Source organism: Ostrinia furnacalis, unplaced genomic scaffold (genome assembly GCF_004193835.3).
Source record: "Ostrinia furnacalis isolate ACB-3 unplaced genomic scaffold, ASM419383v2 OfSCF0216, whole genome shotgun sequence".
Lineage (NCBI taxonomy): Eukaryota > Metazoa > Arthropoda > Insecta > Lepidoptera > Crambidae > Ostrinia > Ostrinia furnacalis.
Genome location: NW_021130455.1, coordinates 420,372 through 447,991, shown reverse-complemented (window position 1 = coordinate 447,991; position 27,620 = coordinate 420,372). Strand labels below are relative to the sequence as shown.

General features: G+C 37.5%; 3 protein-coding genes across 10 annotated transcripts; 1 reads left to right on the top strand and 2 right to left on the bottom strand.

Moving 5' to 3' along the window:
- Nucleotides 1–646: 646 nt before the first annotated feature.
- Nucleotides 647–5,352, bottom strand: LOC114356667 (glucocorticoid-induced transcript 1 protein). Of its 4 annotated transcripts, none has more exons than XM_028309972.1 (8): nt 5,090–5,352; nt 4,614–4,900; nt 4,132–4,259; nt 3,704–3,851; nt 3,123–3,262; nt 2,456–2,555; nt 1,630–1,733; nt 647–1,198 (listed from the first exon to the last, which is right to left on the bottom strand). In XM_028309972.1, the coding sequence occupies exons 2-8, from the start codon at nt 4,828–4,830 to the stop codon at nt 1,043–1,045; spliced, it is 993 nt and encodes a 330-aa protein (XP_028165773.1). In that variant the 5' UTR covers nt 4,831–4,900; nt 5,090–5,352; the 3' UTR covers nt 647–1,042. The 4 variants fall into 4 exon arrangements, with proteins under 4 accessions (XP_028165773.1, XP_028165779.1, XP_028165785.1 ...); XM_028309978.1 differs by having other exon boundaries at nt 5,106–5,352; XM_028309984.1 differs by having other exon boundaries at nt 5,236–5,352.
- Nucleotides 5,353–8,145: 2,793 nt separating this feature from the next.
- Nucleotides 8,146–20,232, bottom strand: Ube4A (Ubiquitination factor E4A). Of its 2 annotated transcripts, XM_028310115.1 has the most exons (17): nt 19,422–20,232; nt 19,184–19,315; nt 18,848–19,011; nt 18,431–18,610; nt 18,063–18,215; nt 17,601–17,769; nt 17,061–17,199; nt 16,637–16,721; nt 16,335–16,444; nt 15,596–15,766; nt 15,055–15,178; nt 14,425–14,570; nt 13,996–14,145; nt 11,214–11,457; nt 10,264–10,426; nt 9,480–9,684; nt 8,146–8,702 (listed from the first exon to the last, which is right to left on the bottom strand). In XM_028310115.1, the coding sequence occupies exons 1-17, from the start codon at nt 20,053–20,055 to the stop codon at nt 8,552–8,554; spliced, it is 3,120 nt and encodes a 1,039-aa protein (XP_028165916.1). In that variant the 5' UTR covers nt 20,056–20,232; the 3' UTR covers nt 8,146–8,551. The 2 variants fall into 2 exon arrangements, with proteins under 2 accessions (XP_028165916.1, XP_028165923.1); XM_028310122.1 differs by lacking the exon at nt 16,335–16,444 and having other exon boundaries at nt 16,527–16,721.
- Nucleotides 20,233–20,742: 510 nt separating this feature from the next.
- On the top strand, nt 20,743–27,298 carry su(sable) (suppressor of sable). Of its 4 annotated transcripts, none has more exons than XM_028309935.1 (2): nt 20,743–20,890; nt 23,216–27,298. In XM_028309935.1, exon 2 carries the CDS (start codon nt 23,229–23,231, stop codon nt 26,745–26,747), a length of 3,519 nt encoding a protein of 1,172 aa, XP_028165736.1. In that variant the 5' UTR covers nt 20,743–20,890; nt 23,216–23,228; the 3' UTR covers nt 26,748–27,298. The 4 variants fall into 4 exon arrangements, with proteins under 4 accessions (XP_028165736.1, XP_028165728.1, XP_028165745.1 ...); XM_028309927.1 differs by lacking the exon at nt 20,743–20,890 and adding an exon at nt 21,583–21,834; XM_028309944.1 differs by lacking the exon at nt 20,743–20,890 and adding an exon at nt 22,456–22,599.
- The last annotated feature ends 322 nt before the right edge of the window (nt 27,299–27,620 follow it).

Genomic DNA, 27,620 nt, shown 5'->3' with positions numbered 1-27,620 from the left:
ATAAAGCAAAATATAGCGACACCGAAAATATTGTTACACAAAGTTAAAAATTATTAACACAAGTTATTAGAAAGACAAATTAAAAACAATATGGTACTTTTAGTACTGAAAATTAAAACATACAAGTCAAATGTTCTTTAAATATTAAAATGGTTAATAAGAGAAGTACAATGCAATGTTACTATTTATATGTAGACGTTAGGAAAGTATTCCTAATTTAGGGCAAGATCTCTAGTCAAACATTTCACTCAGTTAAGATGAGAGTTAACTACCAACATGAACTCGTTTACAACGAATATTTATCATTAGTAACATTATATGCTATTCAAATAATTCAATTAGAGACCGCCAACGGCAATTTATCTTAGTTCAGTGAAATCTTATTAAAATTTTATTGAATAAAATAATCACAGCATTTAAGCCAAATAAGAAACTTTCCGAAAATAAGTGCTGTGTTTCCTATTTCATAATACTTTAACGTAATATTCACTTTGAACATCAGCAATGTACAATCAGTCAGATAACGATAAAAATCCGATCTGTGCCCTATTGTTCAAACGTAATATCTATTGCAATGGCTTTCACATGCTAATTAAAATAAGAGTTTTCACATAGATATTTTGGTGATGTATTCATGTTTTTTTTATGTTTTGATGGTTAACTTGTGTCTTGGAACAAATTCTGGTTTAAAACTTGAGCGAAATCTTAAATCAAAGCTAGATATGGTAATAATTAAAGATTTAAGAGAACAACTTATTGTGAAGTTTCTGTGTAAAATTGTTAGTTGATCAAATTCGGCTCAGTTAACGATTTAAGACATTAAAATTTCGCATTTCATTACAATAAAATTATTACTGATCGTATAAAAGAAATACTCTTCTTTATCTTCTATTGTCTCTGGCCAGATTAGGAATAAAATTTAAAAAAATCGAAAGCAATCGCAACATTATCCGTTGAACAACACAGGCAGATCGTGAATACTGAAAAGTCAAAAGAGAAGTGGCATGTCATGTCATTGAACTGGTCTAGCTTACTGGGCCGGTCAGTGAGGGGCGCGGGGCGCGGGCGGGGACGACGGCGACGGCTGCAGCGGCTGGAAGGCGGAGCCGAGCGACGGCCGCAGCGTGAAAGCGGCCACCGCCGGTTTTAGCACGGACACCGGTTCTGCGTACGCGCCGTCGCCTGCTTTTAGGTTTACCTGGAGCACAATTAAGTTTGTAGGTTAGAACCTTAGGTTTCTTGGTTAGAATGAGGAATAAAATTTAAAAAAATGGTTATCATAGCCCACACTATAATGTGATAAAGTTAACCAAGTTAACCCTGTATAACAAAAAAAAATTCAAAACTGGATTAATTCTCAGTCATCAGATCGGTCTACTAGCAGGTAAAGTACAAGTTAAACCAGTTAACAATTGTTTTGCTATCCAACATAATCAAAATGGTAAAGTTTTATAATATTCTTCACTTGATGATTTATTATGTTACTAGTATTGTTGTTGCTTTTACATTCTTTTATAGTTGATAAAAATGTGTTTGTAGCAAAATATGAGTGAAACATGTTTTCTTTTTTTAGCTAAAAATTAATGTTTAATTAATGTTTTTTAGCTAAAAACAATAAGCTGTAATTACCTTTTCACAACCATCAGGTGGTTCTCGAGCAAGGAAGCGATTTATTTGGGGCGATGTTCCGAGTTTAGATCCGTCCAGATCTGGTGATGAGCAGACACTACCGCCTAGAAATTAAAATAAATGTTAACATCTACTTTTAGTGACGATGCTACTATTTGGCAATTGTCAAGGTACAAACTATTTTGTTGAGAAGCGAAAGCTCAAACGAAACTCAAAGTCAAACTAGACCGCAATTCTTTTAAAGTTCTACATAAAATAAAAAATCAGCGTCTGACGTTTACTATTTACACTAAAAACTTCTATCAACATGAGCACAGGCAAAGAATCTGTAACATGCTAGGGACCGCAAAACCACGACGTGTGCATACAACTATTGCACATTGCAAGGGTTCTAGAAGCTGTAATTTGATTATGAGACGACCTGCCGCTAGTAGTTCCGAGGAGCCCTCACTGGAGAGCGACCCCCGCGACGGTGGATCTATTGCCCACAAAAATAAAAATGTTGGGACAAATTACCATGAAATACAAATTATGAACAGGATAGCTGATAGATAATTTGCTTCTGTTTATTAAACAAAGAATACTATGACGTCACCAGTTGGCTATCTCAATTTACTAAAAATCTAACTATACATCAAATGGAAAAGTAACTAGATTTTCAAGGCAAGAATAAGGTTTTTGAAGAAGTTGTTGCTTTGAACTACCCCAATTGTAAACTAAGTATAAGATAATCTGGAATATTTAAAAAACATTAGTTTTATATTGTAACATCAAATAAAAAATGTATACTATCTTCTGAGACAAATGTAAATTTAAGATAGATTACCTGATGAATGTGCCGTATGACAGAGATCGTGTGGTGTTTGTGTGTTGACGGAGCGCCGGAATAGTTCGGCCAGGGGAGCGCGGTGGCCTTCAGGAGTCACCTGAAACACAAGTCATAAATTTTAAAATCCTATTTTTTCTATGATAAAAGTTGAGTATGTTACAGTTAAATTACTATCAATAGACTGCTACCATGATTGACATTTTTATGGAGACTCAAGTGGCGCAAGTTCTGTGTGCATGAAATAGATAAACACGTAATTGTATATCACAAAAAACAAGAAAAGAAAGAAACAAAACAGAAATCATAATAACAAGTTGTTGTTGAAGTGACAATACATCTTTATAACAATTTTATAAAATCAACGTTTTTTTATGCAATAGGCTTAAAATTGAATTTAAAAGTTTTTGAAAGACGAAATTAATATTACTGCTATAATCATTACTGCACAGAGTGCGCGGCAGCTGCCACAGCGTACTGAAGGAGATAGCCGATAGTGGGGATTGTCCACTGATCGGCCACATGCTCAGCAGGACGAAGTCTGTTTTAGAAATAAGATACTAACATAGCATTTTTACTAACATTATGGATCCCTGCTATCCGAAATAAATACTTTTTATTTTTATTTATTTATTTTATAAAAGCTTCCTTTGGAATAGGCAAATACCTTGTCTCTCAACCGGTCAAGGTGTGGTGTTTGAGTGCCACTCGCAGGGTAGAGCACAAGTTTCTCGATCTCTTGGTTGAGGCCCTCGACCGATGACCGCGCCGCCCGTAACGGCACGCTCCCGCTGCCAAAGCGGGACCCTGAGGATACAAAGACAATGATAATTAGAACACATTTTTGACAACTGCAAAAAGAGGAGCTGTTTGAATATAAGATTTTAAAGTCTGCTTGTGAACACGGCTGCAGCATAGATGAAATGTCAAGCCGTGAGTACGTCTTTTCTATTTTCTACTGTATTATGTACTTGGAAGTCTAACTATAGTACAAACTTAGCTAGCTATTCAAAAATAGTTAGCTAAGTTTGTAATATAATTTAGATATACCTACAAAGGAGAATGAAATTAATTTAGTTTTTACTCAAAAATAATGAGAATGCTCCAAAGAGTATGAAAATACTTTGGAAATTATATTGCAAATTACAGAAACCATTAGTAATTATGTACCGATTCACTTTGCTAAAATAACTAATATTCTCTAGAGAATCAAAATTACTTACAAATTATATTGTAAGCAATACTCACAGAAACCGGGGCTCATAGCATGTGAAGAGTAATCTCCGGAAGCAGTAGGTTTGTGTGGCCTCTGCAGACGACTCCGTAAGAAGCGGTCTAGTTTGTCATCTTCAGAGCCTCTAGAAGATCGACCTGAAGCTCCACCGCCTTCGTCAGTCTAGTAGGAACACAAAAACATCTTTGTAATGCATGTAAACAGACTAAAAATGTATGCGGGTGTATAATATTGTAATAAAATTTGTTTTCGAGAGCCATTTCCTTGCACTGGATTGCAAAACAACATTATTCAAATTGTAATGTGGCAATTACAGTATTAAACAGATAAATGGTTTGTTTACATCAATGGCTATGTTTAGATTTAAATGGACATGAATACATTTCATGTATCTTTTATACATACTTTTGAATGTACAATAAATACTTTAATTTATGTATACCTGAGTAGATTTGTCAACTTGTAGATGGCCAGCATGCAAGTAGTAATCCCTAGACCATTGTCCTTTGTGGTACAAGGTGTCCAGGGAGGCTGTGCGTCTGATCACACTGGCACCAAATCTGCCTTTTCCTGCAATTTAATACAAATCCTAGTTTAATTTTAGGAATAGATACATATTATAGATATTGACTTCAACCAATGTTTCATTACACTATTTTCATTCATTATTTTACAACTCTCAAAGTAATCCATTGTAATCAGTTAAAAATTGTAATAATTTCATTAGATATAATAAAAATAAATTATAATAATAATTTACATTGCTTTTGACTTTGTAAGAGTTTACATTGCTGTTGACCTTGAAAATTAACATGAATGAAATTGAGCTGAAATAATAGATTTTATAAGACTATCAAATTCAAATAGGTTTCTAATTAGAAAAAAAATTCGAAATCACAAAACTAAAATAAACAAAAAGCGTACCTTTGTAATTGACGGCGCCGGGGCTCCTTTGGCCCGAGAGGGCGTGATCCGGAGATATCCGCCGCCACACGTTCGTAGGGGACAGCGTCGGACTGTTGCCGGCGTTCTTCTTCAGACCACCGCTCTGTTTCATCACCGACGAAACCGGTAAGGTGGCCCTCATCGGCCCTTGTTTCCCCACGGGACAGTCCGACTGTTTACGGACGCGACCCGACATTTTCAATTCTCCGGATCACCAAGATGTAACAAAGCGCCGATGCACCACCAACACTCACATTCGACAAACACTGCACAGTAAATAACCAAGGTTGCTTACCGACGCCGCACAGATTCTTTGTAGATTTTTAGGTACCGATAAACAATGATCAAAAAGTAAGTACGAAAGTTATTAATATGCGATACTGTAATAGACTACTCAGTAAATAATTCAGAAATAATATAAGAGTTACATTAAACGTCCGTATAATAATTATTACATAAAAACAGCATTACAAAGCGCACAAGTCACATTTTTTCTGCACAATGGATGAATGAAGCTGACAGATGACAAGAACATCGCGCCATTCCTCTTCTCATAAAATTTTAAACTTATTATCGGCAACTATCTAATGAATGAACAAACCAATTGATGTGTAATTAAAGAAAACATGAGGAAATCATTGAACTAATGACGTTAATCGAAACAATGTACAATAATTCGTTGGCATTGCAATTAACAGCTGATTACTCCGCCATGTCAAGTTAGCTTAGTCTATGGCAAATAGTAGAGAGTAGACACCAATCAGTGTTATCAGTACAAAAAATTTTTTATCTATGGGTCTTATTACTTTTTAGGATGCTGGATTACTGAGCTTTAAATCGAATAAATGAGCTCAGAACAAAGAAAGTAAGATCATCACTATGGCCATCACACACAGTACTGTGCCAACATGAAGAAATAATTTAAGGCGCCTTGAAACCTTCTGTTTGAAATAATATGTAAAAATCTAATTGTTTCACGATCATTACCTTCGAAATTTTGTTTGTCGATAAAAACTGCGAGGCTGATGAATGCCTCTGGTGGTGGGGGAGTCGACACGAGATTCTAGTTTAACTAAGCTCATTGCATGTATCGCACGTTCATAATCAAACCGTCACTATACGAAATTTGGAGAAATTGAGTTAACAACGCCATCAATCAGCGCTCCGCGAAAAGTGCATGCTGTAAAAATCCCACGCTTAAAGCTCAAATAGTTCGGCAGATATCACTAGTGTCGTTATGGAGTTTAATGGGAAAACCGGCATTTGTTGTGAGTAACAGTGACACGTTTTTAGTAGTGACGGGATCTGGACGGGCACGCCGTGATAGTTATGTAAACTCTGTGTTGAAAAACGTCATTTTTAGCATAAAGACGCTTTTACTCCAAAACCATAAGATAAGTCACAATAAAGTAATACGAAAAACGCCTTAAAACAAAAAGTGACAATATTTCTCTTACATTTTTAAAAAGATTGTTCATCACTTCGTAGAATATTGTGTTTATCCAAATAGTGAAATATTAAAACAACAAGAAAGATTTTTAAATGATTAAGTAGTTATAATTTTATCTAACAAAAATGCCACCAGGCAATCCAAACACTAGTAAAATCAAAGAAATTATCAAGGTAATTATTACTTTGTCTAGCGTTTGTGGACTATGAAAAAGCCTTGGATTCGATCGAGATCTGAGCAGTGCTACAGTCTCTCCAACGGTGCCAAATTGACTATAGATACATCGAAGTGTTGACAGGCTTGTACGAAAACGCCACAATGTCGGTTCGTCTCCAGGATCAGGACTCGAAACTCATCCAGTTGCAGCAAGGGGTGAGACAGGGAGATGTCATATCTCCGATACTGTTCAACACCGCCCTGGAAGATGTTTTCAAGCTTCTGAACTGGAGCGGATTCAGCATAAATATCAACGAGTACATAATCCACCTTCGATTTGCGGACGATGTCGTAATCATGGCTGAGACTGTGGAAGATCTAGGCATAATGCTCGATGGCCTAAGTAGAGCCTCTCAACAAGTGGGCCTGATAAATGAGTATGAAAATGAATATGGACAAGACAAAAAACATGTCAAATGTCCATGTAGTATCCACTTGTCTGGAGACTCTACACTCGAAAGTTTGTTGACCTGGGACAAACAGTCCAGTTACGTAGGTCCAACTTCGAGAAAGAGGTCATTCGTCAATCCAACTCGGCTGGGCAGCGTTCGGGAAGCTTCGTGATATTCTCACGTCCGAAATACCGCAGTGCCTCAAGACAAAAGTTTGATCATGTGTGTTGCCAGTGATATTTTATGAATCTGAGAGGTCACCCAAAAGGTGATGGAGCGTGCGATGCTCAGTTAGTTTCCCTACATGATTGAATCAGAAATGAGGAGATCCACAGGAGAACCAAAGTGACCGACATAGCCCGCAGAATCGCTAAAATCAAGTGGCAGTGGGCGGGGCACATAGCTCGCAGAGGTAATGGCTGCTGGATAATGATCCAGAATTTAAACCTACTTCTCTGAGCCTTTTTCCCATGAAAAATCAAAAATCACTATCTAGTTCGTCAAGTTCATCGAGGTCATCAAGTTCTTGTTGTTTAAAGGCTGCCTGAACAAGAGAGTACCTTATTTTCTTAGAAGTTGATTTATGTGATGTAATTTTATAGTAATTTCATGTGTGTAACGTATTTATTTCTGATCGAGAATTTACATTTATTACTGTTACCATTGGTACCACTTAATCCAAATTATTAAGTTTTAAGTTCATTAAAATTACTGATTTTTCTATGTTAGTTTTATTTAATAATAATCATTTTGAAATTTTCATCGTCAAATTTATATGAAAATAGTGACATTTCTACCTGAATTAATAATACAACATCAACATGTTTTTAATTGAAAACTGTCACTGTCTCAATTTTAGTGGAAAAGTGACACTATTTTTAGGGAAAAAATTAAATATTAAATAAACCATTATGATAATTTGAAAGGTAATTATATTTCCGTAAAAGCCAAACAAGCCACTACTGGTATTTAACAAAAAACAAAACATTTAATAGCATTTTGCTCATTTTGCAAAGGTTTTAAAATTTGAGCATTTCAAATGCTTTTCCTGAAAAATCGACTTTTTTGTATAGTGACAGTTTGATTATGAACGTGCGGTATGATCTCGCATCTCAACTTTCTGACAACTTCAGAATCGCAAATCATCCACATTACATGAGTTACTATTTATTTAACAGGGTGATGGATTTATCGTATTCTTAACCGCGTACTCTCAAGTCTTCTGCTAATCTTTATCAAGTTGTTTCAAATAAAAAACGTGTTTTGATTTTGTCATATTTATTATTTATCAATAATTATTACAATCTATGTTTCTTGCAAGATAAATTATAAATGAAATATCACAAATTCACAATGCAAAATATTTAAACAAATTGCACCAAGCACTAATAATTTTTATTATCTCAGGAATGCAAACAAATAAAATATATCTCTCCACTCTTAATGGGTAGGTACTAGATGTGTGTATCAAGATACTAAAAGAATCCACAGGTATCTTAACACTTTTAGTATAAAATGAAGGTTGAAATTTATAAATATCAAATTATACATCACAAAAAGGAAGCAAATAAGTCATCACATTTCTTAGATTTATTTATATGTATAAAAGTGGAACTATTGTTTATAGGTGTGATATACTAAATCTAAAAGTTTTATTAGATACAAAATCCACACTAAGTTGTTGCCTTTGTCGTAAAAATGATTCGGCACCATAAACCCATTACATTCATCATGCATCAAAGAGTGCTCTACGCATAAAAGAGCCACCACGCTCTGTATGAAATCTACACTACACAATATATCTATATCCATACTAGCTTGCCTAGTACTTAGATATATTATAGTCTTGTACAGCTTGCTTATCCATTACTGGTTTCAGCTTGAGCAATTTTTTGCTTTTGTTCTGCGATCCATGCTTGAATTTTTTCTTTTAGTTCTGTGTTGGATTTCACTTGGTCCATGGACAGCGGAGAACGGTTGAAGGGATCCGACTGGTCGCTGAGAAGATGTCTGGAATAAAAGCACAGTTTACGATTTAAATAATTATTTAGTTATATTGGTTATTGAAGTAATTTTTTTGTAATCTAAAATCAAAGAGAATAAAAGCAGTCCGAAGAAAGATATGGTGGTTATATTTTTTTTCTATTTAAATAGAATGTCGCTAACGATATAAAGCTAGCTTACGAGAGATAACAAAAATAAGGGATGATGGGGAGAGATAGCAGAACTACTGTGACGTGAATTATGTTGGTAAATGGTGAAAACAATATTTGCTGAACATAAACGTCTTGGTTTCGGCGCGTCTCACTTCGTCATCCGCGATGTGAAGTCACTGAGTGTGTCCATCGTTGACCCCGACCGATGGTGGTCCGATGTAGTACCGGCCCGATGGTGGTCCCCGAGCCAGGGAATACAAAGAGATCCCCCGTGTGAGACATCATGACGGATCCCCTTGTATCGCCAAGCTCGGGGAAGACGAAGATCTTCTGGCGAGTTGACCAGGATCTCGGTGAAGAGTAGACTTTGTTGCATATCATTCGAAGTCAATTTGACTTATTTGAGCGCTCCTTCTGTATGCAATTTCATATCAGATGCTCTTGTCTTTTTAACTTTGACCTCTTCTTTAATATTTAACCGGCCAGTAAGACGAGCGCGTTCAAGTAAACGTTATTCGCTGCATCAGGTAGTGTCGTGTCGTGTCCTGAACTATTTCTTACGCATCTGCCAACATTCACATCGTAAACTGAATCACCACTTTATCAGAAGCCCCTTACATTCAATACGTACCTAGCAATGGTGGTCCTGTCTACGGTGGTCCTAGAGCTGGGCAGGACCACGGGGTCCATCATGATAGTGCTCATGATAGGGTCAAGGAACTCCTCGGGGGCGTTGGCCAGGATCTCTTCGTCGCGCTGCCTCTGTTCTGCAAGTCTGCCCACGCGAGTCGCTACCTCTTGCAGGGAGCCTATGAGACCCCCGCCGCCGATACGGACTGCAAAACAAATGCTGATGGTTAGAATCGATACTAATCAGGAGTCTTTTTGTAAGCGTTCAAGTAGCGCTACTCTGCAACTCTAATAGACACACTAGCATTTGAATTTGCGACACTGTGCAGGCGCTAGCAAGATGACGATGTTAGTGTGGGGGGTCCCTGAATAAGTGTAATATAGGTCTACACTTCAGGCATGCTGGGCATACGAGTTGGAGTTCTGACAGAGTGGAATAGGAGCACTGCCACTCGCAATGGCTGTTGTAAAAGGCGACCAAAAACCATCAATACTTCTATTTTGAGTCGGCTCGACGTCGTCGCTGAGTCTCACCTACTACCTAAATAGTTAATATCTTTTTAAATAAATAAGCGTCCTAATGGAATGGAGGCCGCGTACCGGAAAACGCAGCGTGGGACGTCCACCTACAAGGCCGACCAACGACATCGTAAAGGTAGCAGGGAAGCGCTGGACGCAGGCCGCTACCAATCGACCAACGTGGAAAGCATTGGGGGAGGCCTATGTTCAGCAGTGGACGTCATATGGCTGAAATGATGATGATGATGAAGCGTCCTATTCCTCACCCAGCACGGCCTCGGCCAGCGTGAAGAGCTGCGGCGAGTAGGAGCGGCCGTCGTCGGACACGGCGGCGCAGAAGCGCTCGTTGCTGCCCAGCTGCACGTACATGCGGCAGATGTCCAGAACAGTGCTGGCCGGCTCGAACTCGTACTCTTTCATGTCTTTCACCTGGAATTTTATTAAATGAAGTATTTTTTTTCTAGTCATTATTCAAAAGCTAAAAATCTCGATGCGGGCAGCGCTGAAACGGTCGTTGTTGAAATCCTTGGGGGAATCCTTTGTTCAGAAGTGGACTGTGTGTCAGTTAGCTTAGCAAAAACTACTCGACACGTATTTTTCACTTTTTAAAACTAATGAAAATGTAAAGAGATAAACCGTGCCAAAGTTCTAAAGAAAAGGCCCGTGACGTCAGTGAGTGCGTAAAAGTGCAGCACTTTGTGACGTCGCGCGGAACTTCAACGCACTATAACTTTGTAATTATTTGTTTGATTAACAATTAAAAATATACGTGTCCAATATTTTTTTATATTAAAATTGATGGACTAAAAAATTTTTTTAGGAAACTAGCCTGTTAGCTGAAACAAACGAACAAAAAAAATCTATGACATTTAATGCGTCCATATGTTTCAAGATATGAATAAACGAATCGAAAAAGAATAGAGACCACAGTTGGAAGTCCTGCTCGATAAGCCGAGGACTTGCAAGTGGAGGGCTGACAGTGGTTGAATTTAAAAAGACCGTGCTTTGTATTTTAATGACTTGGCACTCAAGTCTACTTCAAAAGTAGACTGCCATGATGACACTTAACTGACTTTATAATTTTGATCTGAAATAGATTCCCGGTCGCAGAATTCTACGCGATCTCATGGAAATACATACATGCCACATAGATGCATATTGCATATACCCTACCTATTAGTCTAGAATGTGTTTGAGAAGTTAAAGCTGCATTTACCTTGAAATTCTTCTTATTGGGTCCCACGAGATGCAACAAGAAGTAGTTGAGCATAGAAGCGATTCTCTCGACCAACGTCGGGTGACAGAACACGTAAGGCGCGTGAGCCGTCAACCGGACTAGTGTGCGGATGGTGTCGCGTCCTAGGATGTTGTCGAATCGAGCCAACATCCCGATGTGGGATAAATTGCCTAGATTCTGCTCGCGCTCATTGTTAGGTAAGTCGTTCCAGGCGCCTGATTCTCTGTTGAAATTAAAGTTATTATGCACTGTGCATGTCCGCTGGAGATATTAAGTCAAATATTGATGTTAAAAAATCCTCTCGCATTTTTCATGCAATGAATAATAAAATTAAGGTTAGACCAGACCAACGCGTGCAGCCGGCGTGCACGATGACGATGGCGATGGCGACCAGACAGTGTGTATAGTTCCAAAATACTGGACTGTCCTGTCGATGACATTGACAGTGGGGCGCCACCGTCAATACCGGATCGCTGGTTCAGATTTTTGCCATGTTGGAAACCATATAGTTGAACGATGGTAGCGCCCCCCTGTCATTGAGTTTGGCGGGACAGTTCAGCGTGGGTCATCTATATGAATTTGCAGCGATGTGTTCACATCAACGCGTCCTGTCATTGGTCGCGGCGATCTATGCAGCGTCTGCACGCAGCGATCAGCGATCATCGCGACATTTGGCACTGTGACGTTTCTGTTTTTTAAAATCGATGTAATAAATAGTAAGTAGGATCTGTTAAAAAGTTTTACACAATTAAAAATGAATTATTCATAACATACCACTAGTCTGACCTACTTGAATAATAAAAAAGGTTTTAGAATAAAGTATCAATATCAGAATTTATTTTTATGTATTAAATAAATTATTCTAGTTTTCTTGAGAACCTGCTTCTTCAAATTCATAAATAAAATTGGGATATTATCTGCAGAACAAAATAATTGAGAATGTACATGTCTGCAGCTTTCTCAAAGGCCCTAGAGCAATTCTAAGTACTTATGCCATAAATAAAAACCTAATTAAAGTCATCAAACGTCTCAGTCATTAATTTAGTGCCACTAGAAACACCTAGTTGATCAAAACTGGGTTTTTTGGGTTATTTTTAAAGACAAAAAAGATATTTGGACTATTATGTACTCTGTGGTTTGGGTGCATAATGTAATTTCCTTTGCCTTAAAAAAAGTAAATGTCAAGATGACTGTTGCACCAAAAATGAAAATGAAAATTGATTTTGATAGATGTTGTGTTGAGTTCTGTGTAGTTTTGTGCAATTTAACGATAAGAACGACAATGGTAAAAGATAATGGGGGCAAATTTTTTCCCTCCAGGAAAAAGATGAATTGGTTATATAATCTTACTTGCCCACAAGGATACTGTACGAGCACGTCAGCATCGACCGCGACCTACAACATGCTAGCCGACTGGCCCATGAACCCTGAACGAACGTGCACCGTAGGCACTCTACACCGACGGCACATTGGACTGGACACATTGAATTGTGTATATTATGTAAATCTTGTATATGTATAGCAATAGCATAACAGTAATAAACCAGATATCAACCGTCCGCGTTGTGTTTTATTTCCCCCACTGAGGCCAAGAAAGCTTTAGTGCAGTCCTCCTTCCTATCAAACCTTTCTTTAAATCTAATTAAAATGTATTGTTAGGGCTCTAGGGACTACAAACGAAGCCAGAAATATAGCTTGGTTATGAGTAACCAATACCTACTACCAATACCGCATGTAATCCTGTCTCATTCTATAATATATGGCCGCCTGAATAAACTTGAGTGAAAAAGTGTTTCCACTGTCTCAATTGCATCAAAAGCTCCAAACAAATCATTTAATTCAGTTTCCATTTTGCCGAATAGGCGTGATTGACAATATGCGTGACAGTTGTGGTGACAGTGACAACCTGCACGCGCAGTGATCGCCATCGCGGTCGCGGCAGTGTGAAACAACTTTTGCACGCGCAGTGGTCGCCATCGCCATCGCCATCGCTGCACGCGTTGGTTTGTCCGAACCTTTATGCGATTTGATATTTGCAATACAAAAAATATCCCTCTCACTGGGATTTGATAATAAATGTGACATAAATGAATAATAATAATTACATAACATCAAGACAAAAATATGTCTTTAAAATGTTCATGCGCATGAGTGAGTACATTGTTGATTTCATTATAAACACAATACCGAATTACAAATATTTAAAATCTCGTGACGTCAAACGTTAAAACAACACGCGTAGTTACGTGATGTGGCGTCACACACACTCAATGTTTAAATGCTTGTTTGTCTTCTTTAATTTCCGATACTCCGATGAATAAAAACATGGAATAATAATTACTTTTTTTTAATTAAGTCATTGAACGCCGAGACGCTAGACACAATGGAAATTGTATTGTTCGAGGCTCACCGGTGAGCCTCGAACCAGCAAATATGGAAACCTTCCAATCAGCAAATATGGAAATCTACGTGGACGACTTAGGCCCGGTTTCCACCAATAAAGCGGAGCGGAGCAAAGAAGAGCGGAGAAGTGTCGCTGTCAAATTTTTCTATGGAATTTGACAGCAGCGGCGGCGGAACTGTGCGGAGCGCAAAAGAGAAGTGGAAATAAATATTGTAATCTGATTGGTTATTCAAAACCCTTCTCCGCTCTGCCTTGGTTTCCACCAAGGCAGAGGCATTTCAGCCATAAGGCCCGGTGGAAACCGGTGGAAACCGGAAAAGTAACCAATCAGATAGTAATTTAAGACATAATACATACTGGGCGGTCTGCATTGTGCGAATCTGGGCCATGTTTCCTAGAGCCTCGTCCAATAGGAAGATGGCGTCGTTCATCAGCAGGTTCACGAAGCGCAGGAATATCGGCGGGTGGACGGCCTCCATATTGGATTCTGCCTCTTTGGCTAGACGCCTGTAATATAACATTTATATTTCTTATTGTATTTCTGGTAAAATAGGCAGCTGTAAAATAGGCAGCGACATAGCAGTATTATTTAACTGTCTTTGTTTAATAGAAAATCTTGTAACCAAGTTACCAGTGAAAACAATAATAAGTTTAGTTATGAAGAATCAATAAATTGTAATTTAAAAACTTCGTTAATGTAAAGTTCATCCACCTAACTGTTCCTGGATACATACTTATATTTGATAGACTTGAATATTCTTTTCTAACAAAAAGATGTAAACTTACGTAAAAGCATCACGGTGCTCTTCCATGCCCCAAAGGAAGTCCATAACAAGATACATGGGGCGGCGGTAGTTGAACTTCTGCTCGAACTGAACGCTTTGGCCAGTCATTTCAATGCCCACGAAGACATCCAGCAAACATGGCACCAGCTGTGGAATAATAATAATAAAATCTTATTTATTTCTCTTACATACAGTCAGCGTCAAATAGTTTGTGACACCCAAAGGACCAAAAAGTTGATACAACTTTACTTACTTACTTTTTAAAAAGACATGTTGTGAAGTTATTGGCTGCTTTGGTGTCACGAACGATTTGATGATGACTGTACAAATGATTAGTGTCTTACGTAATGAGTAATGAGCTTTGTGGCACTGATATAGGTTTCAGTGATAAACCCTATTCAAGGTCACCAGTGCTCCACCCACAGGTAAAGATTTTGAGATTCAATATTATCCACCTGGCAGCATTAATCATTCTGCAAATCTACACCACACTACTGCGGTTTTTAACCGACTCCAAAACAGGAGGAGGTTCCTAATTTATATGGTTTTTTTTCACCTACTGTCTGCTGCCTTTAGCTGGATAAAGTTTAGCACATTTTAGTCGCTGATTTAAGCGTTAAAAAAACCATACCTGTGCTCTATGCGGATGTTCTTTGAAGAGCTGTTCCCTGTAGAACGAAGCTAAGCTGCTAAGTGGCTGCTGGTCATCGGGGTGGTTTGGTAACATAGCCTCCAAGCATTCTGCAAGTCGGGCCCTAGAGATCATACAAATGTCACCTTCAGAATAACTCGTATTTTTGACTTATGTAATCTATTAATGACACTTGTAACAAACTGCTATGGAAAAAAATAGCATTTCAACAATTTGTTCAATCAGGCATCCAATTCAATTCAAGTAGGTTAACTAAACTATTTACACACCAGTAAATCAAGCTCTCTTATAAACCAACCGGCCAATCTGTAGGTCTAGGATGCACGTATATAAAGCCTACACATTTGTCGTCTAAAATCATCGATAATATTTTATTATGGAGTGCATCCTAGCCTGACTGGAAATTATTAGGGGAGGCCTATGTTCAGCAGTGGATGTCACTGGCATAATGTTTCCAATACCACATTTTAATCATCCTAATAAATTCAGGGATTAATTTCGTTAATCTAGCGATACAAACCTTAGATGTGGATTGTAGGTTCGAGATGAATCACCCATGAACAGCAACACGAGGGTCAAAGCCGGCTCCAGCAGGCCGGCTATCTCGGCCTCTTCAGCTATGGCGCCGACCGTGCGCCGCGCCATCGTTATCAACACCACTATGTTCTCAAGCACGAACTCTGGAATGCACCTGTTTTAAAAAAAGCCCATTTATTTTAAACTTTAAGGTCTTTGTTCGTTCGTTCGTTCGTTTCAGCCGAAAGACGTCCACTGCTGGACAAAGGCCTCCCCCAAGGATTTCCACAAAGACCGGTCCTGCGCCGCTTGCATCCACGCACCTCCGCGACCTTCACCAGATCGTCGGTCCACCTAGTGGGTGGCCTGCCCACGCTACGTCTTCCGGCTCGGTATTTGTACTAGTAGAAAAATTGCGTCAGTAGAATATACAACAATCTACAAGGGTACAACACGTAACCGAAAACTTTAAATTGGCAGTCTAGTTGCAATAAGTCTACCATGTTCACCAAAAAAAAATCGGTTTTCAGCGGGTCCGGTCTAACCGCTACTATTACGTCATCGCTTGCAAGCCGTCCAGGCTTGTTAACATGTCGTTCTCGAGAGCGCATGCTTAGGAATCATACCTTAGTTAGGGTAGGCGCGGGCGGATCGGGTCTGACCGCCACTTATACGTCATCGCTTGCAAGCGATTCAGGCTTGTTAGCATATCGTTCTCGAGAGTGCATGATTAGTAATCATACCTTAAGGTATCAGGTGGTGGAGAAGCCACCGGCATCTCAACCTTCACGACGACGCCCGGCGCGTAGCTGGGCTGCGGCGCGGGCGGGTCCGGTCTGACCGCCACTTGCACCAGCCACGTACACGTCTTCGCTTGCAAGCGGTTCAAGCTTGTTATCATGTCGCTCTCGAGAGCGCATTTTTAGTAATCATACCTTAGGGTATCAGGTGGTGGAGAAGCCACCGGCATCTCAACTTTAACGACGACGCCCGGCGCGTAGCTGGGCTGCGGCGCGGGCGGGTCCGGTCTGACCGCCACTTGCACCAGCCACGTACACGTCATCGCTTGCAAGCGGTTCAAGCTTGTTAGCATGTCGTTCTCGAGGAGAGCACAGCGCATGCTCAAGAATCTGGGGAGGAAATTCCTTAATTTAGAAAATACGTAAATAGCTTAAATTAGAATTGTTTTGGCAAGATTATTACGGTTGTATGACCTTAAGATGTTCTATGAATCTTGCCAACAAACAAAGGAGAATAACGTAAACACCGCACTGGTTATGTCTAATGATTTAAGTTAAGGAAGTGTCTCCACTAATTATTCGGTGATTTTAGCGGTTTTTAAACCCAGAGGGAATTTAAATCACTACTGTGGTGTGATATTGTGAGATTTGGCTCCACCTCTTCCTTCCTCCCTCTAATCTCACGTGAGATTGTTCAAATTGCGTATTCTACTCGTGCTGGGTACTCACTTAGTCATGAGATGGAGGGAGCGCTGGCGCATCGGCTCCACCAAGTGATGTGCGCTTGCGGCTACATCGGATAAGGCGCGCTGAGCGCGGCCCAGGTCTTGTCCGCAGCGCCATAGCTTCTCCGCGCAAACGCGGACGCCTACAAAATAAAAACAAAGAAACATTTATTGCAATGAACAAAGACAAAAAAGGGACAGAAAAAAGATAGAAGTAGTACATAAAACATTACGAAGGAAGATAAATTCTACTGAACATAGCCACCTTGTCGAAACAGTGATGCCCATTGCAATGGGACACCCGGCATTTGCTGCTTTAAAATAGATAGTACAGATTATTTTATACATTTTTGTTGTAAATAGCACCAACTACAACATCAAATGTCACGGTGTTAAGCTTGATGTGATGTCTGTACATTGGAAATTATAGAAAACAGCAGTTATATTTTTTATTACTCCAAAATTCAATGTAAAAAGTTGTAGAACAACATGATTGATATCTCATGAACATTACAGCCTGTCACTGATCACTTTTTTCACTTACCTAAGTCAATGCACTTCTGTGTCATAAAAAAGCACTCCGTAACAAAGTTGTACATTTCAGCTGTGGGCCGCTTTAGCGATTGGCCGTCTTCCCCTTCGCGGGCAGGCAGTAGGCACGTCTCACTGTGCAGGCAGTCCAAGTGTACTGACTTTGCTGCACATTCCTCTGGCTGAAAAAATATATAACTTTATTAATAGTTATAAAAAGTAGTTTCAACAAAATTTCTTTGTCAGCAGTCAAGCTTTTAGTTGCTAACAAAGTAAAATTTTATAAGTTTTAAAATAGAAAGCCTCAAAGGAAAATTGAACCCAGAAAGTTTCACTTGTGTAACACACAGTGAGCTGTAGTATTTTTAAGTTTTAATTAAGTTTGAGACGTATCTTAAGTAAGCGTAATCTTATGAGAAACAATAAGTTCACAATAAATTAAACGGAATGCAAAATGATAATACATAAAACTTACCGGAACTGCTCCATAAGTGGGATCAATTTTCAGTGACTTAGGGTCATCGGCTGAGACGCAAAATGGCTGGCACAACTGAAGCAGAACAGCACCCAGGTTCAGCATAAATCCGTCCGATACACAGCTCATTGTCGCTGCACTTACTTCTCCTGCCTAGAAGAATAAGAGTTTAATTTATAAAATAATAATATTCCACGTAAAAAGTGAGTATCTGAGTAGCTTGGGTATCTGTATCTTTGCATGCTTCTTCTAACACTGAGCTGGCATGTAAAAAGTTTCTGGTTGGTGCATTACTTTGGTTTCCTGTGTTATTAGAGCTAAGAGCTACCTTTTCGTCCCGAAAATATTACAAATATTTTTGTACTTACTTGAACATTCCAAAGCTTTCCTCTAGCTGCATTACTCTTCAAGCACTTTCCTATCCATGTAAGTAGACGGTTCCTCATTTGGGGTCCAGCTTTCAGGAGGGTTAGAAATATCCGGTGCAAATTGTTTATTAGGTGGGATGAGGCATTCCAAATTGATGACTCCATCATTGATGTAGCTGACTGCAAACAAAGAAAAGAAACCATAGTCATTATCGCTTTACTCATGGCAGATACACTGTAACGAAATTTATTGTGTACAAACATCTAATGGATGTGCATTTTTGTGAAATAAATTAATTTAAATTTGAATTAAAAAATTCTATGTTCATTATCTGAGAACAACCATCTAACTAATACATGCCCCTATATGAAGTCACAGTTATAATGATAAAGATTGATAGGCAACAATTAAATTACCTGGTCCATTGGGTTGTCGAAGAATTCATGAAGTGATGTGGCAGTCTTTGGTAAAACTGATAAGCTTAATAAGGCACCAAGCACCGACTCTTGATACAGTCGCCCCATGGAATCTTTCTTTGGTTCGCAGGCTTCCATCAGAATTAGAGCCAAATTTGAATTACCTAGAACACATTTATGTTACATTGTTGTTATTCCAAATAAATAAATACATGCTATACTATTTACTTAAGGAAATTAGTCTTGAAGAGTAAACTGCATAAAATAATTGTTAAATAACTATGTAAAATATCTTTTATCCAATAATAAAGGCTTATTATTAAAACAAGTACTTACTGGCAAATATTTGTATAGACGGTAAAATATAAATAGGTAGGTTAATAAGATTAGACTTATTGACATCAAACTGAATCTTTTCTAATACTGGAATCATGGATTCTTTGAGCTGGACCATTACATTATCGTCCTCTGAAAATAAAAATTACAAACATTAATAAAAAAAAATATTATGTAGGTAGTTGGAAGAAATGTTATTGTTAAAATTTTGAGATGATGAAGTTGATGATATACTTACTGTCTGCAACAAAAGCTTCTACAATGTCTACAAAAAATGTGTGGCTTTGTGGATCAACATGCTGCAAGAGTTCCACAAGTTGTACCCCAAAATTCTGGTCTTCAAACAAAGCCGGTTGCTTCAGAGCTGTCACGGCATTCCTGAATATTAACTCTCTCATTTTCTGTAAAGCAGTCTTCACATACGGGGTACTGACTTGATCATAACTCTGCAGGTTTTGCATCGAACTAAATAAATACGGAAAAACTTGTCTTTGAATTACGTGATCTTTGAACATTCGACATGTTTTTGGTATAACATAACTTTCAGGGTTAGGTAACAGCAATCTTTCAAAGAGCGCTTGTTCTAAGGCCTCTAGGTCAATGTGTATACGAGGTTTGACAGCTTCTGATAGCTCTTCCAAAACAACCAGTTGTCTCTCTGTAGTTGGACACCTTTCCAGAGCATTCGAGTTTATCGTGAAGTGGAAAACATTCTCAACTATGTTGTTTATAGTCTCAGCCTCTTCGTCCTCTTGAGTGTTCTTGGATGCTATACGTAAAGTTGCGTTACCCTCGTTGTATTCTGTAGTATTTGCTGGTTTGGTTTCAGGTATTCCTAATAATCCAGCAAATGGATTATTTGGATCCGACATCGTTGCTTGCTCACTATTTGATTAACTTAAAGACAATGTAAATGTTAATAACATAATTATTATGAATAAGGTATTTAAAGAAACGCTTTATACAGACACATTTAACTCAGAAACTTGAATGATATCCAGATTTTGTATTTTTACAAAAAATGCTGACTTATCACGAATTTGATAAAAATGACATTTGGATGACAGGAACATTTGCAGTTTAGAAAACCCGATTTTAAAAAACAATACATTTTTAATAATTGAAAATCTATTTTGAAGATTATTTAAGAATAACAAAAAACAAGAAATAGTACTTTAAAATACAAATTAATTCACATTACAATATTTTTTCGGTCGGTGTATTATTTTATTGTTAAACGAACCTGTTACCTTTTCCGTTTCCTTACGCCTTGTAGAATATTGGTAGCATTGCTATCACTACAGTCATTTGAAATACTTATTTATAAAATATACTTTAATTTTACAGTAAAAATCATGACATGATGCAAAAATTCTATTTAACTTTTTTTTATTAATACATTACTAAATTAAATAATCAGTAGACACATAAAGCGTTTTGTTAATAATTTTCAGATAGTACCGAGTTTTTTTTCTCATTGTGGCTAACTTGGAATGCACACTAGCTCCACTGATTGGATTTGCCCGTGATCAAAAACTGAACTAAATGTTTACGAATGAATTCCGCATTCTCCGCTTCGTTTCGCCGCAGTCGTCGTCCGTAATCAATATTGCGTACTCGAATTGTTACGTCTTTATGCAGCAATGCTATGAAAGATTCCATTTTACATGGCGTTTAGTAGTCGCACATAGTGAATCGTTCATTAATGTAAGATTGGTAACACTTATTAATATTTTACTTATTAGGACATTAACGAATGCGTGACCCCCTATTTTAAAAGTAAAGTGCTTGATCAGCCACAAAGGAGCATAATACACACGTGCAGTATCAATTTGCTACACATTCAACATAATTAAATCGTGTTTCGTATATTTCACGATCTAATTTTATTTTGTTCATTCAAATCTATGATCCGGCTGGTTGTAGAAAACTTCAAAATGGCGGTCCGTCAATTAGACTACTCGAGATCATTTTTATTTTTATAATTTTCTTTGCAAATAATTCCTGTGCATGCAATATTTCCATTTTCGTTTACCTAGTATTTATTAGCTAAATACCTATTATCTATTTCAAGCATTACTCCTTTTAATTCTGTTTTCTACCTTCAGAATTTGGTGTTGGTAAAATGTGTTTATTTTAATTTTCAATTCATTATTTCGTCATTTTAAAAAATGCTGGTCATTGAGGTTCTAATTGTTATTTTGTGTAAATAACTCATTATCACAAGATACTATTTTAGTAGGTGCAATGCTACCAAATTAGATTGTCGTAGCAGCAATCATGGTATAATACGTCATCTGCTTTGACGCCTAGTGTATTTGTGTGAGTGAGCGTATACACACGGTACTTGACCTCGTTGAGGAAGGACACACAGATATGGATACGTTGCCATTCTAGAAGGCTGACGTCATTCCAATCGTGGCGAACGAGAGCGCAGCGCTCAGCAAGACATTGTGAAATGTGAACGTCCACCCACTGCTTGCCTTGCTTGGCTCTATCCACCTAATTCACTTGAAAGTAGTGGCTATGAACAGTTATTGTACCGACTTCCGTCATTCATGTTGATTTTATTAACTGCGCAACACCACAGTATTTTTGTGAAAATTGGAGATCTACTAATTCTCAATGATAATTGTTCCAACGATTATTAGGTATAGTATTAAGAGAACACATAGACTTGCTCTCAATTTGTACCAATACTGTTGAAAACGTGCATTTGCGTTTTATTTGTATAGGTAGGTTTAGTAAATTTTAACCAATTTAGTAACAACGTCAGCAAGAAAGGAATGTCAATGTATCTATGTGTGCCATTATTTGTGCTAGTGTGCGTACCTATCCGATGAATCAATAGTAGGGCTTCAGCTTTTCAGTGTTTGTAGAATATATTTCATGTATCAATTTACTTTTCTGTAAGGTAAAATATTACATACTTTCTTAATTGTAATCAATAACATTCACGTGGTATTTCTCAGATTTCTATAACTCTTGTCTATTTCATTTGGTAGGGTTATACAAAAATGGCGGCGGGCGCGGTGGTGTAGTGGCGTTGTAGACGTCTCGCTCACTCTACCGACCGTGACGCACCTTTGCGAATATAGGGCGTTGTAAACAATAAACACAAAAGAAATCGGCACCGAGTGAATCTTTTCATGAATTTCTTTTAATAATAGTCATGCTTTTGAAATCGTAACTATTTATGTCAATAAGAAAGAACGTAATATTGTTGAGTAAAAGTTGGTACTAGGTACATAATATTACGTAATTTTCACTAAAAAGAAATCAATAAGAGACGCGTTGCTAATGCTGCTATCCAACTTAGGTTTTCATAAATTTCATTTCATTTATAAGTAGGTACAATAATTGATAGGTTTTTAAAAGAATCACGTTTCCGTCATCTTCAGAGTTCTAAATCTCAGGTACCTACCTAGCAGGTTTTATAACTTTAGTTTAGACTAGAGACCCTGAACCTTGTTATTCAATTTACTGTTTAGCATTTTATCATAAAAAAAAGATTTTTATTTAGCATAGGTTTTTTGTTTATCTTGTCTTAGAGATAAAGTTAGACGCTATTATGGAGCGATAACAAAAGATAAGTTAATGTAAAATAACAATTTTTTATGTCTACTTTAAATATATTTATTTAATTTGGCTGTCTGTATTACTCAGGGATTCTTAATTATATTAAAATGCTTGTTTATAGGTAATAACGTAAAAAGATTACGTAATAGTGCGCTTAGGTAGGTAAAATGCAATTCTTTAACAAGTTTCCCTTCTTTTATTATTCTGGGTCTCAGTCTTTCTTTTTTCCGATGTTTAAACGACGAAACAGACTATGCTCGATGGCCTTATCTTATTAACTTTTTTTTATACAAATTCCAAGATTAATTAATTTGTGTCTTTAAAAAGTATACATAGATGCATTATCAACTACATATTGCCCAATAATACCTATATTTGAGTTCGTTCAACCAAATATTTCAACATAATATTTCACTCAAACCCATTTTAATGTGAATTTGTTTCTCATTTCAGTAATACATTCACAATGGCGGAGTCTGCAGCCAACATAGAAGACTTGGAAGATGGAGAAATTGAAAGTGAAGGTGAAGATACAACTGAAGTTCACCACGAAGAAGAAAAGAAAGAAGAAGATGTTCCAGAGGCCGAGGAACTACCTCCCGAGAAACCCGAAGCACAGGATTTTTATTATTCAAAATCAGGTAAAAAAAAGAAATTTAAGAATAAAGGTGACCAGAAAAAAGATAAAAGCAAAAAAAATCGTAAGTATGCGACTCCCGCTACGGAAGATGATTTCGCAGGTAATATTGAAAAGGCGATCAGAAAAGTCATGAACAAGAGCGATGATGGCGAATGCTTTCCGGAAGAGGAAGTTGAAGAACGACGAAAACATAAGAAAAGGAAGAAAAATGAGTCTAAAGATGGACCTGGTAAGAAGCGTAAAAAACACGGATACACAGATGAAGTTGACGAAAGCGAGATGATGTGTATTAGAGGAGCGTCGCCAGTACAAAAACAAATGGACTCATTTCAAGATGACGACAGAGATTCCTATGCGTCTGACAGCAGTCATGACTCTCGTGGACACCAACATCATCGCCAACAAAGACACAGACCCAATCAAAGAGAACGCAATAATAAGAACAACAAAAATGACCGCAGGAGAGGTGCGCATCCAATGCAAGATCCAGATGGGCTATGTTTGTATTATATGCAAGGTAAATGCCATAAGGGGGATGATTGCATCTACTCTCATGATGCGCAACCTCCAAGAAAAATGGAATTATGTAAATTTTATCTTATGGATTGTTGCGCTAAGAGAGATAAATGTCTTTATATGCATGCTGATTTTCCTTGTAAATATTATCATACCGGGCTTCCTTGTATATACAAAGATGAATGTAAGTTCGCACATGGCCAACCATTGACTGAAGGTTTAAAAAATATTCTTTTGAAACATATAGAATCAGCACCTAAAGAAATTTTAGGTGATTTTCCGAGGCTTCATAGAGACGGAGCATTACAAATGATTCACTCAACCCAATTGAAATTAGCCCAGCAAATGTTTTCAGAAAACTCGGAAAATGAAGACAAAGGTATACCGTCGCTTTTTGACATAAATATACCTAACCCACAAGTCGTTCCAGAGTCCTCGTTACCTGTCAACAATTTTGAAAAACAAAAAGTATCACCTAAAGTTCGGCAATCAAGATGGCAAAATGATAACATGAACCAGAATTTTAATACGCCGCAAACTACTAATGCTCAGACTACTGCAGGTACAACGAATGTTCTTAATATTAAAAATTTAACTGGTGTACTCACACCTCGACAGATTTCTGATCTCACTAAAATGGGTATCGATAATTTAGATCAATTGGGGCAACTGACTGTATTACAGTTAAATAGTATTGGTATTTCTTTAAAACAGATAACTGAAATACAGCTAAATACAATGAGTATACAAAAACTTGGTTTAATAAATTCTAATACTGAACAACAACCGCCGCAGTTTCTAGGATCTACGTCAGCCAGTAAAGATCTTGATTTGCGAGTTCCACCAGTTGTACCAGTCTCAAATACACCGCCTTCGGACTTTCCGGGTCAAGACGTAGACATGCGTTTTCAACCTTCAGCTTCTGTTGCTACGAGTGAAGGTTCAGCTGTGAATACTGGTAGTGCTGGGACTACACGAAGAGAGAATAAAGATATGATAGACATTGATCAGTATACCAAGGATGCTTTAAAATTCGTGTCAAAAGATAAAGAAAACATAGATGTTTCTAACGAAACTTTTGAAAATGAAAAGCCTATAATTTCTAATGAGACTAAGGATGTGGATCATAGGGTAATTCCTTTTTCAGAAGATGCACCGAGAATGGCCTCGGTGAGTACTGAACCCAGTAACGTAAGACAGGAACGTGATACAGATATTAGGTTTCTTCATCCTGAACCTATATTTAAAAACCCTGAAAAGAGACATCGCAGGTCAACTACTGATGATGAAGACAATTTGTTAATTGACGAGAAGTGGTACTCCAGTGATGAAGAAAAAGGTTCTAGGAAAAAGTCCCCAGCATCATCGCCGAGGCCAGCGTCATTGTCACCGCAAACTCCAGCGCCACATGTGATAGAACCGTCAACGGTGTTGAGCAGACTTGGTGATCTATCCAAAATAGACATAAGTGAGGAAGTGACAAAATTACTAAATACAATGAAAAATAATTTGCACGAAAATAAAGTAGAAACAAAAAATGAAGCGTTAAGTTCTCCAAAGTCTCGAGATCCTAGATCAAGAAGATCGCCTGAAAAGGTGAGTGAACCTGTCAAGGCTGTTAACAAGAGGCCACCACGTGTTTCCATTTATGAATGTGTTGATGGTGAACCTACGGATGGCCGTCGGAGAACCGATGTTGATCTAAGACAGAGTGAGTATAAAATGCCTGCTTTTGGTGATACAGATTTACGTCAAGGAACTAGTGGTGACATCGATTTTCGTTTGGGTTTACCTTTCAAAGCAATACCTAACTATACTCCAGCATCTGAAATTGATGGATCAATTAATAGTCATCCTCCAATACCATACAAACTCTTACCTATTGATATACCGCGCCCGGACTACACAGATATTAGAAATAGTACAGCCAAGTCTCAAGCCTTATTAGATCCTAGATTAAGAAAAGTTTTTCGGCTATCCCTAGACGAATCAAATAGCGATAGTGAAAAAGCAGTCAAACCAATACCTACAGGTCCGCGGGTAGATCCTAGAAGAAAACCAAAGGAAAATGAAGGCATTGCACAAGACGTAAAACATAATACATTAGAGCTCCAAAATATTCTTCAAAATTCCAATTGGTACAGAGATCTCAGTTCTACTCAAAAAATATTCGTAAATCAGCATCTAGCTCCGGTTACTCAAATGATAAAACAGCATCAACAGGATAAAATGCCAGGAAAAAAATTAGATTTATCAGGTATTCAAAACAATTCGGTTCTTTGTAGCATATTTACGAATTTAGGTATATCTTTAGGAGATAATGGAGAATTCACTTATTTGCCTAAACCCAAAGAAGCATTGCTTAAAACACCGGTTAATCAATTTGCACTCAACAGCGGTATGGCGTTACCCCCCGGTAGTATGGAGTCTGGAAATATGAACCATATGAATATGCCGCCTATGGGCATGGGTATGAATAATATGAATGTGGGTCCAATGCATGGTTTCAATCAACAGAATTTATCAGATCCACGCGGCGGTCCCGCGCCTGGTCTATTAGGTATAGCTCCTAATATACCGCATGGTTTTAATAACGGCAAATTTAATGGACCTAATAATTTTGGAAATATGCCCTTTAATGGTCCAGGGCCAATGAATGACTTTAATTTCATGGAAGGAGATCAGAATTTCCCAAGGTTTCCAAATAGAGGCGGACATAGGGGCCGGGGAAACGATAGATGGAATCGTGGTGGTTCGGGAAGAGGTCACAGAGATCGAAAAAACTTCAATAATGACAGAGGGGGTCACTGGAAAAATGATAGGCATTAGTCATATTGTAATAAGCTTGTAAGCTTAGGATGGTCTCTTATTTAGAATAGGTAAATAAATTATTTGAATCAAAAATGTAGCTTAAAAATCCTTCCACATATTACAAAATGTGATTAAGGTGATATAATTTTAACAGACTTGTGGGTACACTTTTTTTTAAAATAATTTATAATAGTAGAATAAGAAATTTCTGTACAATATCTTATAGTGTAAATATTTTTTTACCAAGTGAAAGGTCAATGTCTGTATAAGATGTAGAATATAAATTATGTTAAATAAAATAATATTACTTTTGTTACAAAGTACTCATTTGTAAGAGCCAAATGTTTTAAGACTGAAGGCAGACTTATCATACATTTTAAGTTTTTGGGATCGTTACACCTATTGCAATATGAATACGTTAAGTACCAAAATCGTTATTTATTCATGTAAAAAAAAATACTGACTTTGAATTGGGAAGGGAAACCTATTAGTAATAAAAGATACAAAATAGTACCTACGTAACATCCATTAGACATGTAAACGTTAAATACAAGCAATAAATGTAGATTGTAGAATATACAACGTTAGGTACAGATTTTTTGCTATTTGTAATAAGCCCTAGATATAAAGAAGCGCCTACTCATTTAAATAAATCTATGTTTATACTTAAGAATGTATTGATTTTCATACCTTTTTATTGTCATATACATATTTCGGAATTGATTTTTTCTGTGAAAATAGGTGATAATTTTCGTAATTAATGCAACACAGGTGTGTAGCTAACATACTGTACCGTAGTGATGTATGCCAACCAATGCCCAGATTGGACTGTGAATGTTATCTCAATGTTTACAGGACTTATGAATGATTTTCAGGACATTTAATGTTTCC